The 12,436-nt window shown below is 38.4% G+C and overlaps 1 protein-coding gene across 1 annotated transcript in view; it reads right to left on the bottom strand.

Annotated features, from left to right (window-relative positions):
* The window catches only part of SPAG6 (sperm associated antigen 6), a 58,308-nt gene extending 47,925 nt beyond the window's left edge, over nucleotides 1-10,383 (bottom strand). Inside the window, exons 1-2 of the mRNA XM_068987611.1 lie at nucleotides 10,359-10,383; nucleotides 10,175-10,270 (exon numbers count right to left, since the gene is read on the bottom strand). Of these exons, the coding sequence (XP_068843712.1) occupies nucleotides 10,175-10,270; nucleotides 10,359-10,383 (121 nt within the window). The remainder of the gene's footprint in view (nucleotides 1-10,174; nucleotides 10,271-10,358) is intronic.
* Between the last annotated feature and the right edge of the window lie 2,053 nt (nucleotides 10,384-12,436).

Genomic DNA, 12,436 nt, shown 5'->3' with positions numbered 1-12,436 from the left:
TGATGATTCTGGTATTCTCTTTTTTCTTCACTTGATAGAACTGTCTTTTGAAATATATATAGAAAATTAATCCATATTGGGTTATTAACCTAAAAGTTTTAATTAAATCTCAAAAACTCTGAAAGTTCTATTATAAAGTTCTATTACAACTTTCATAAAAAGTGGTGGGAGAAATTATAGAATAGCCTCAATCAACCTTTCCCTTATTTCCTTTTAATACAACATACATCTATCACTTGAATTTTGCCCGCCAATTGCATATATAAGCCAGAGGAAAAAAGGTCAAACATTTCTAAAGACAAAATAATTTATTCTCATATTACGTGTGTAATTTATATACCAAACTTTATCAAAATTTTATCAAATTCATGTTATGAATTTGAAGAATGAATGAATCTATCTGAGTTTATACTTCTTATGCTTCCCAGGTAGCTCAGCTGGGAAAGAATCCGTCTGAAATTCATGAGACCCTGGTTCAACCCCCAGATTAGGAAGATCCCCTGGAGGAGGGCATGGCAACCCACTCCCATTTTCTTGCCTAGAGAATCCCCATGGACATAGCAGCCTGGCGGGCTACAGTCCATGGGGGTCTCGAAGAGTTGTACATGAGTGAGCAACTAAGCACAATAAGCACAATTACATTATTATCTATTATTAGTTACTATATTTAGCTAGTATACCACAAGTCTCCCAGTGTTGGATATCTTCAGTTTGCTGTTTTAGCAATAAGATGTTCTACCCCCAAAAATATATTTCACTTGTCCACATACTCAAAGGAATTTTGCTGCTTTATATATTTTCTCCTCCCTTTTTCTACTTCATTTGGCCCAGCAAAAATCAGGTCAATAAAATGACACATGAGTCCTTTCGTTTCTATTCCTATATTCAATACCAAAGTTAGGCTTTCGTGCAGATGCTCTGTCATATGCGCTTGTTCAGACAATGAGAATTTTAAAAAATTTGTAAAAGCTAAAGTTTCCATTTAAAATATCTGAATGAGGTCATTTTTACTAGAGAAAATATTGCCCAAATTTCTAGTCCTTGAATTGCCTCTTAGTGCTTCATAGTCTTCAATCTCCAGGAACATGTTTTTATCTCCTACACAGGCTAAGTATACTTTGTTATTCTAATTTCAGGTTTGTCCTAAAAATATAGATAATGCTACAAGAGGAACTGAGGAAAGGAAGGAAGGGAGGGAGGGAGCGAGGGGAGGAGGAAAGAGAGGAGCATATATAACGTAAAAGAAATATTTCCTTACCTGACTGTCCATTAGGAATCCATGGTGATTAATCCTGGGTGAGTGAATGCATGAAAATATAGAGTCCATAGGTTACAGCAGTCTGAATAACTGCTATAATATCTAATAAGACAAGGTCCTCAGTGAGCAGCTAATGAACTCACTGGGGTCTCCACTGAAGGAACCAACAAGTACTATCTAATATTATACCTAATAGTAAAAGTAATTCATATATTATACTCTGATATCTATAAGACAATTTTGTCTTCCCTATATAAATTCATTAAATGGTGTGAAAATGTTTATGAAATTTAACCTATAGTCTAAATCTTTACAATCTTCCCCACCTCCAACTTTATAGCTTTGAGTTTCTTTTCTGTGTTTCTTGTTCCAGTGCCATACTGGAGACACTGCTTCTATTAATAATACTTACATTGTTATCTAGTTTTACAAAAATAAAAACCTCATGGATCCTGCCCACAATTATTCATTCAAAAAATAGATCAAGGCTTACCAAGTGGCAAGAAATAGGGACCTCACAGATGAGTAAAGGCAGCTCATGCTCTCAAAAAAGTATTGGAAGAAATTATACAGTAGCCTCAACCAACATTTCCCTTAATTCCTTTTAAAGTCCATGGGGTCACTAAGAGTAGGACACGACTGAGCGACTTCACTTTCCCTTTTCACTTTCATGCATGGAGAAGGAAATGGCAACCCACTCCAATGTTCTTGCCTGGAGAATCCCAGGGACAGGGGAGCCTGGTGGGCTGCCGTCTCTGGGGTCGCACAGAGTCGGACACGACTGAAGCGACTTAGCAGCAGCAGCAGCAGGCCTATCACTTGAATTTTGCTGGCCAATTGGATCTATAAGCCAGGGAAAAAAAGGTCAGACATTTCTAAAGACAAAAAAAATAACTCAGTCTCATATTACATGTGTATAATTTCTATACACATTACTTCAATTTGAGGTGCTTTATAAACACAGCTCAACTTTGTTCTATTGAAAGCAAGTCTCTACAAACCAGGCCTTTGGATTCACTGAAGTCACAGTAAAGATTTCTGGCTGCCCTGGTGACTTATCTTCTTTGTTTTTTCTTTTTTAAATTGTAGTAAAATATACCTAATATTAAATTGACCATTTTAACCACTTTAAGTGCATAATTCAGTGGCATTAAGCACAGTTGTAATGTTGTGCCACCATCACCACTATCATTTCCAGAACCTATTCATCATTCCTAACAGACACTGTATACCAATTAAACCAGAACTCCCCATATCCACCACTCTCAGCCTGTGGTAGTTTCTACTCTATTTTCTGTATCCGTGATTTTGCCTATTATAGATACTTCATATAAATGGAATCATACAATATTGTCTTCTTTTGTCTGGCTTCTTTCACTTAGCAAAATGTTTTTAAGGTTTGTCCATATTGTAGCACATATCACAATTTCATTACTTTTTAAGACTGAGTAATAGTGGTAAAGAATCTGCCTGCCAAAAAACAAAAAAACAGGAAAAAAAAGATCTGCCTGCCTCCTTATTAACATTGGTTCGCTCTCTGGATCAGGAAGATCCCCTAGAGAAGGAAACGGCAACCCACTCCAGTATTATTGCCTTGGAAATCCCATGGATAGAAGGAGCCTGGTAGGCTACAGTCCAGGGGTTGCAGAAGAGTCGGAAACAACTTAGTGACTAAACAACAACAATATTCCATTGTGTGTACATGCATTTTGTTTGTCTATTCATGTGTTAATGAACACTTGGGTCGTTTCCACCTTCAGGTTTGTGAATAATGCTGCTGTAAACATGGATGTTCAGATATCCATTTGAGTCCCTGCTTTCAATTCTTCTGAGCAAATAATGAGTCTGTTGTTTTCTCTTTTACATATATACCTACTACACCCATCTGCCTGGAGAAGACTGGAATGTTGGAATGAGGCTAGTACAGGGAAAAGAGAAGACATTGCTAAAAGGACTGCCTGCTCCCAGAGGTTTCATTGGTAATATCTGAAAAGGAAACTTTTGAAAGGCAATCAGTTCAAAAATCTATCTTCACATGTATACCTGTGGCTGAATCTTGTCAATGTGTGGCAAAAACCATCACAATATTGTAAAGTAATCAAAATAAATAAATTAATTTTTAAAAATCTATCTTCAGATGAAATTTTTGGTTTTACTCATACTCTGCCTACATTGTTTTGAGATAGTTCACTCTAAAAGATATGGATACAAAGATAATAATTAACAGCAATGGAGTGGAGAGGGGGGCTGGGTGTTTTGTTTTGTTTTTAAATCAGAAACATAGTTTAGGTAATAGTTTCTACAACTGAACTCTGGGCATAAAACTTGAGTTTCGTGGCAGCAAAAGTAAAAAGAGAACCATTCTGTGAAATAAAAGGAAGCAGGAACAATTTTTCTCCTGAAATCACAGGGCTAGCTTAGAACATAATATTTAGATAAATAGTAAAAGATCAATTGAATGAAAGAGTATAACTTGGGGACTTCCCTGGTGGTCTAGTCTGTCAAGATTTCACCTTCCACTGCAGGTCATGGAGGTTTGATCCCTGTCTTGGAAGCTAAGATCCCACCTGCCTCAGAGCCAAAAAACATAAAATAGAAACAACATTGTAATAAATTCAATAAAGACTTTAAAAATGGTCCATATAAAAAAATCTTTTAAAATAATTTTATATTTTAAAAATAACAGCAACATGCACAATGTCTTCAATGATAGATTTTAAAAGTCATGGGAAAGTCTAAGTAGCTATTTTTAAACAAGCCCTCAAAAAAAAAAAGAGGGAATATTATTAGACTAAATCTACAAAGACAGTTCCATGGAAAACTAATGTAATCTAGCATTTGTATACAATTAAATAGTGATTCTAACACGACAGTGAGATAAAACTTAAACTATGTAGAAAAGTGAACAGAGATCATTTCCTTTGGAAACACAGGCACACATACTCAAGCATAAATATCACTAGTTTTCACCTAGATTTTTAACAGAACTTGATTAAAAAATAAATTCTAAATTGAGCCGCCCTTATGAGCCTGGGGTGTCTGGTAAAACCAATACTTCACTTTGAAAATTAGGTAAGTCTGACTTGTGTTCAGATAGGCCAACTACAAAGCAAGGACAATTTTTTTCTCAAGGTACGGCCCTGGATTTCTCCTAGGACCAGTACATCTACTTAACAGAAATCCCAAAGTTTTGCTCCTCATGAACGTGGAAGAAAAGTGCTTCACAAAAAGTATGATTAAATAAAGAACAAAAGAAAGTGCTAAGCATTCGCTCACATCAATCAACCAACAAATATCAAGGACCTCCTTCTTCACTGAGCTTTACTTGACATGTTCTCAAAAAGCCCAGGAGGGCAGGCGGTCAGTCAGAGGGCAGCTGGCCTCTCTGGGTGAGGTCTCCCGGGTGCTCTTCTTGACGATGGCAGGTGTCAGTCCGACAACTCTCTCAAGTACTCTCTCTTGGTGCTCAACTTCCCAGGGATTAGACACTTTCTCTGGGTAATTTGAAAGAGCCTCTGGTTTGATAAGGCTTTCATTAGAAGTTAAGAGGAAGCCAAAAGGTCTTCTAGAACTCTGAGCCCAGTTTAAGTGCTAAATACAACTCCCATTTCCTCAAATCTCCGGGTATTTATCAATTAAAGTTACTCTTTGGCATGTGGGCCTCCACTCAAGGCCCCACAGTGGTCCTCGAGGTGACCTCAAAAGTCATTACACACAATTACTGAACAGTCATTGGTACCCAAAGGCCTGAACAGATGACGTATTTTAAAAGTTAACCCTGAGTGGAAATTCCCTGGCAGTCCAGTGGTTAGGCCTCCACACAGTCACTGCCGATGACGAAGATTCAGTCCCTGGTCTGGGAATTAGGATCCCACAAGCCACGTGGCTCAGCCAAAAAAAAAAGTTATCACTGAGGTTTATTTGAAACTCTTAGAACACCTATGAATGGTTTCCTGATATCTCAGGTAACACAGGAAGAGCACAAAGTCAGCTAGCAATATGGAAACAGGTCCTAGTCCCAGTTCAGCAACTAACTCACTCAGAGATGAGGGCAATTATCCAGCCTTCTTTGAGATTTAACCACAGTGAAGACGATACCTACTCTATTCACCTGAGCTGTTATAAGAATCTAATCTAAGAGATACAAAAACACTTAGAAAAATAATTACTCCTTCCTTCATTCTCTTTAAACATGCTGAACATCTGCTCTATGCTAAGCATTATGTTAAGCATAGAACTTACAGTTAGTAGAGAAAGGAAAAATTAAACTATTACAATTGTGATAAGGACTATGAAAGAGAAATGTTACAATCAGGGAAACATAAGAGACAACTCACTGAAAGGGCTCGAGGAAGATCTCCCTGAGGAATCAACATCTAAATAGAGCTATAAGGAATGAGTAGGAATTAATTGGGCAAAAAAGTATAGGAAAAGGTGCTAGTCTGAGGAGCAAAGGCCTTGAAAAAACATTCAAATGTGAAGTGCTTTTAGAAAACACTGAAATAACTTTTCAAAGCCATTTAATCTGGGACATTAAAATTTAACCCACACAATGTGCCATTTCAAGAACCTACTCTTTCAGCTTCATGTACTGCTTGGATTTTTTTTTTTTTTTTAATCATCCAGCTTTTCCTAGGAAAACAGTGAAATCCTAGTCCTGGTTGTATTATTTTCTACTTATGTAACAATGCTTAGATATCAAAACAGGAAATGTCCACATAGGAACAATGATTTGGGACACACAATAAAACTCTGAAAAATCTTGTTTATAGGACATACTAGGTGCATACAAGTTCAGAACTTTTATAGTTCCCTGGAATATTTTCCACTTAAGTATATGTAAAAAGAAAAAAGAAAAAACCTCTATCACTATCCTTAAAAAAAAAAAACCTCTATCTCTATCCTTAAAAATAGAAAAACACTCCCCCGTCACTAAAAAAAAGTGCAGTAATTATCATACATTCAGAACTATAAGATTCCTTTTATACTGGAAAAACATCAAATTTAAAGAGCATAACTCATTAAGTTTTTTGAAGTTGCTTTATTAATTATTTTTTCAGTTCTAAATTCCTTTAGAAAAGTAGTTTTTGTAGGAGAATCATGCTTCATGTACCTCCCAGGATGTGTTTTCAATACATCATAAATGCTTGCCACAGGCTTTCCCTTCTCATGGAAACCAAAGTGCTAGATCATTAATCTGAAGATTTTCACCCTGTGCCAGACACATGTAATTTAAAAGCATTTTATGTCTACATGCATTACTTATTTTCTTGAATTATGAACCAAATAAATTGACTCAATTTGTAAATTTGCTTCATACAGGTGCATATTTAAAGTGTTAGGCAAACTTTTCTATTCCTACTCTTTTGAAAATATGCATAATTTTTGATTTGCCATGTTTACCATTTGGGTATAGGTTATAAGCAAAATATTACGAAGTATTATCTTAAACTTTACCCCTACTTTTCTTATATAAATAGCTGCTTCAGAAAAAGTTTATTTAACATAGCTTAGCAGTTTAAAAATCAAGTTCTTGGGGCTTTTATTAGCTTATTCTAAAAGACCTTCTAAACAACCAAAGAGTGGCCTGGCACTCCAGTATACCATAAAACATCTTTCTTATATTTTATAATTAAACAACCACTTCCAAATGCTGAAATTCTACAATTGGTACAAGTTCAGTTCAGTTCAGTTCAGTTCAGTAGCTCAGTCGTGTCCGACTCTTTGCAACCCCATGAATCACAGCACGCCAGGCCTCCCTGTCCATCACCAAGTTACTATGTATTATCTCTAGCACTGCAGTCAAGTATTACTAATTATTCAAAGAGGGGAAGTATTCAAATTCATTTTTAAATACCTGTAAGATTTAATGGCTCAGACATATAGGGTTTGAGGCTGCATAATGAGATTTTATAACAAACTTTTTAATGTTTTCATGTATGTTCTTTTGATTTAGAAAGAACAAAATCTCAATGAGGAAAAAAAATCCAGGTTATAGACACACTGTACACACTTTTTCTAGTAAGTCAAACCTATTTTTGTCCAAATACTCTGAAGAAGATATCTTGCAACACTGTGTTTTAAAATTACTTTGGACATAATTAATAAAGCAAATTATCTCATTGACACATCAAAAACACAATGAAAAAGATCAGAGATTTTTTAAATGAGATAAAACTTCATCGATAATTTTCACCTTTAAGGTTCCCTTCATAGTCAATGAATTTAAAAATTCTTAACAAGTGAACCAGTAATTTATCATGATGTCTATATGGAAACTTTTTTCCCATTATTTTGGACCCATGATACATGTTTATTTAAACAGTTTATTAAGGGAGAAAAGTGAGAAAACAAAACTCTCCCAGGTATAAAGACAGTATATCAAAGTCAGGAATAAAATGTACTAGTATCTTATGTTACCAAAATGAATACACTTGACTGGAAAAAAATTGATCAAAATATGTAATTTATGTACACATACTGTGGCTCATTCAGACACATCTTAAATCCATAGTGATTTTTGAAAAGGAAACCACTTAAATGCTTAATTGACTAATAAGAGCAGTTTTCATAACAAAGGTTACAAGGTTTTTTAATATTAAAAGGATAAATCTATTGGAATATTCAATATCTGTCTCTATTTAAAGTTATTAAAGGGGTGCTTAAGTTGAATTTAAATAACATGAAGTATGTTAAAATAAGTTCCTTAGGGGAAAGAAAAATCTTACCATTCCATCCTAGACATCCTGGACACTCCTAGAAATACTGTTTAGCCAACTGTCTGGAGATCTCAAGGTCCAGTCAAGCTGATATAAAATTAACCATCTCAGGCTCTCACCAAGTGGAGATAATTTCAAACGTTATGCTATATCACGTTTGTATTCCATTCTTCTCTAAGTCAGACTGTAAGTGAAATAGCCACTATAAGGTGGCTATTTAAGAATGTCATATCTAAGTCACTTATACTTTGGTGATGACTTAGCCTGCTTGTATTGATTAAATTCCATTATATATTCTACAGTGTATACTTAGGGGAAGAGATAATCTGTCACTCTTACATTAAACATGATATTCTGTATCTTAATAGTTATCTGTACAATCTATATTTCAGCTATCAAATTTCTAAAATAATGTCAATCATTTTCCCTTTTTAAGAAATCACATTTTTGTTTAGCTGTATATATACTGTCCAAAAAATCAAATACTCGTAAATAGCAAGAGTAGGACTGGAAGGAAAACAATCCCTCAAAAAAGTGCCTTCAAAAAATGTAACAGGCTCTAATAAAGTTAACATAGTCAGTGTAAATGAAACACTGTATGTCCCAGCACTGTGCTGGATACTTTGAGAATATATGCGCATGCACACAAGCACACACATACACATGCAGAAGAAAGGAAATGAATCCATGTGAAACGACTGTAGAACAAAAGATTATCAGCTTTGAAAATTTCAAATGGAGAAGGGATGAGTGGTTGCCCAAAGTTAGGGAAAAGAGGGAGGTAGGTGTGATTATAAAAAGGCATGACAAGAGATCCTGTGGTGATAATCTCTGACTATAATGGTGATGGATACACACAGTATAAAATTATATAGACCTAAACACACACATACACACACTAGTACAAAGAAAACTAGGGAAAATTAAAAAAAAAAAACATGATGGATTGTTATCAATGTCAATATCCTGGATCACACTACAGTGTTGAGGCACCTGAATTCTCTGTATTGTTTCTTACCACTGCATGTGAATGTACACTTACCTCAAAATTAATAGCTTTTTAAAGTGATTATAAAATACACCTTCCCTATTCTAACTACACTCCTTCCCATCCCCCAATAAAAGCATACAATGAATAAGCACAGAATCCCTCCCAGTGGCAATAAAATTTCCACCTAGCATAGTACTAATTCCCCTCAAAGAAACCCAGAGTAAATAGTGTGTCTAAAATTCTTGCCCTGGAAATATGTTAATTCTCTTCTAATTCCATGTTAATTTAAATGAGTTTTAAAGATCATAACCCATAAATTGAAGGTTTCTGATGACACAGCAGCAAAAAATGCTACCTTCAGGTAGTGGTGGAATCATCCTTAATCAGACACAGAGGACTGAGAGAGAGAGAGAGAGAGAGAGAGAAGGGACCACCATTATGTGAAAAGGTAAGGAGAAAATCACACACACAGAACACACACATTCCTCCTCTGCCTGTAGAATCTACATAAGTTCGGATCAAGACGTGGGATAAGAGCACCACTAGAGATTTCTCAAAGGTAGGTCTCTGCCTACTTGGAATCTCTTGGAAAAGTATTCAAGCATATCTTTGCTCTTTCACCAACACAAGGCGAGAAATAACGTATCAACCGCTCTGGAATTCCTTTGGTGTGAGAAAGTCAAGTCGAAGGTGATCAAACGCAGGGCATCCGAAGAATGGGGCTGATTAGGGTAGGTTCACGTTCACATAACATGACTTCCAGGCAATTTGTACGGTCTTGACTTTCAATCTGACACTTTCCTAGTTGCGATAAAGATGGAAATAGGAATGCCTGGCCTCTCTCATATCCATCCGGAAACCTGACCCGCAAAGAGCCGCGAAAGAGACGGAACACTTCTACCACCTCCGCGGGGGACTGGGGGAATTTAGGGACGCCATCCTCCGTCCCCACCCCTCAGCTCCCTGACAGCCCAGCCAGCAGGGGAGCGGGGAGACGGGGACTTGAGGCGAGGCCAGGGGACACTGGGCGACGAAGGGCCTGGGAATACGCGGTGAAGGGCGAGGCTGAGAGGAGGGCCTGGGGCAACCAGGAATGGAGATTTGGGGAGAGAACGGGGCTGCAAGGGAGGCAGGACCCGGTTGACGCACGACGGGCGAGGCGAGGCCAGGGGTGCGGAGCGACGCGGGTGCAGGCTGAGGGCTCACCCGCGTTCTGCAGCGTCTCGATGTTTTGGGGTCTGGTCGCCAGCTCCGCCACCATCTGGACGAACTGGGTCCGGGCTTTCTGGTACTGCTCGAACACTGCGGGGAGAGACACAGGCTGGAGAGCGCCTCGCGCGGCCCGCGGGCTCCGCCGTCCTCCCTCTCCCGTCGGGGCGCCGGCGCCTACCTTGCAGCACCTGCCTCTGACTCATGGCGCCGGCGTCTCTGCGCCCGTCACCGGCTCCTCAGTGCCTGACTCGACAGCGCCAGGCCAGCGAGTCTATGGAGCGGGCAACCGCGGCTACAGCTCGGCCTCCGACGGCAGCGACTCTCTCTGTGTACCCGCGTCTCCCGGGCAACCGACCGGAACCGGAACGCGGCCGTCTCGCGGCAACCGCAGTCCCCAGCGTGACGTCACGGCGCGGTGCCTGGGCGCCCGACGCGGTCGGCGGCCTCAGGTGGGGAACTCCGCCTGCGCGGCTCCCCGGACTCGCGGCGCTCTCCCGGCAGCCGCGGGAGCCGTGCGCCGTCGAGGGTCACACCTTCTGGGCACAGGCGTCCTCCAGGAGGTCAGAGAACTTCACAAACCGAACCCAGACTTGACTGCAGCGGGGCGGGAGGGAGCCTCACCAGCCAAGGGAACTCGAGCCTAGTGCGGCGAGACAAGCAAACTGCCGCGGTGGAGTCTCCTGGGATTCGACAGTCGAGAGAAATCTCACATATAACACTGTGTTATCTGATAAATACATTACTGTCAGTGCTGCCTTCAAGTCAAATATTTTCCCCTTTAGTCCAGCTTTTATATACTGGTCATTTCAGGTTTGAGGATTCTTAGAGGGTCAGGATACCTCGCTTCATACACCTAATTATAATGTATTGAAAGCATGTTAATTAACAGTCCTAAAGATTCAATGAGAAAAGCAGACAAGGAAACAATATCATAAACGTCTTATCTTCCACGACTTTTCCAAATTACGACCAAATTTGCTGCTTCCTTATTTTTATGAGATTAAAAAATTTTTTTGTTTTTGTCTTTTAAATGTAGACTTCATTTGTTGCTGAAGGACATTTCCAAAAGAAAAGGAGAGAGAATCTTTACCTGGAAAGTCTTGATTCAAACTATCATAATCAGACTTCTCTAGTTGACATAACTTTCTCACCCAGTTTCTTTTAACAAAAGTTAGGTAGTCTATCACTGGTTTCTAGCTGGTCTGAAAACTGTATACCAAATGTTTCAGTGACAGGTGTCAACTTTAAATGTTCCTCCATCAGAAACTACAATTTCGCCAGATGTCAAGGGGATAGTCACAGCTGCTGCTGAGTAGTGCCAAGACAGGAAACCTCTTGATGTCTCTTCTTTAATAGAAGGAAACATGCAAATTTAGCTGGTTCTCATATTTGGGATAAGTCCTATATAATAATCTTTGAAATCTCACTCTGACTTGAGCTTTCTGATGAAGTCTTGGTGTTTTCTGAAGCCCCAAACAGTTGTGGAATGGACCAGCAATCAGAAAGAAGAATAAGTATGTTCAGTGGGATCCCTGCTACCCCCAGAACAGGTGCATGTCTTTTGCTTCGAAGTTCAGAAGCCAGTAATACCCAGAACCCCTTTACTTAACCCTGAGATATCAAGTCTAACAGTGATTCTCATGTTTCCCTAAGGAAACAGGTCTTTTAAAATTAAAGTTTTGGTGTGTACTAATTTAGAGATGGGAGGGGGACAGATTGGACAAATAATTAAAATGGCAAACAAACCTTCACTGTAATTTTATTTTCAGTTCCTGGTTGCATTATGAAAAAAAAATCCCCTTAAAACTAAAAGGTTCTATGTTTGGTTTCAGTCCTTTAGCAATTCGAACTCCTAAGCGACTACAGCTGCCATTTTAAGGAATTGTTTTTACTGTGTATTTTCCACTTTAAAAGCGTTGAGGTAAGAGCCCAATAGTGAAAAAAAAGTCTAAACCTGTAAACATGACAGTCTACTTATGGAACACCTCAAAGTTTGAAAACTTAAGTTAAATGGAATATAAATTATTTTTAACTATAGATTCTGAGTATTTGTCATTAACAGTGTCTGTGTTGTTTCTGATAAAACTGTATTGTTCCTGATAAAACACAATATAGAATTCTTACTTTATATCTGAAATTGGACAAACTAAAGAAGCTAGATCTTTGCTCTTTATTCTAGCTTTCTTTTTAGAAGTCTTTAAAATTAAACGGAGAAATGTAACATAGATTAATCATAAAACTGAAAAGAATTGTTAG

Source organism: Capricornis sumatraensis, chromosome 15 (genome assembly GCF_032405125.1).
Source record: "Capricornis sumatraensis isolate serow.1 chromosome 15, serow.2, whole genome shotgun sequence".
Taxonomy (NCBI): Eukaryota; Metazoa; Chordata; class Mammalia; order Artiodactyla; family Bovidae; genus Capricornis; species Capricornis sumatraensis.
Note: the sequence above shows the minus strand (reverse complement) of the source record. Positions and strands in the feature narration are given on the sequence as shown.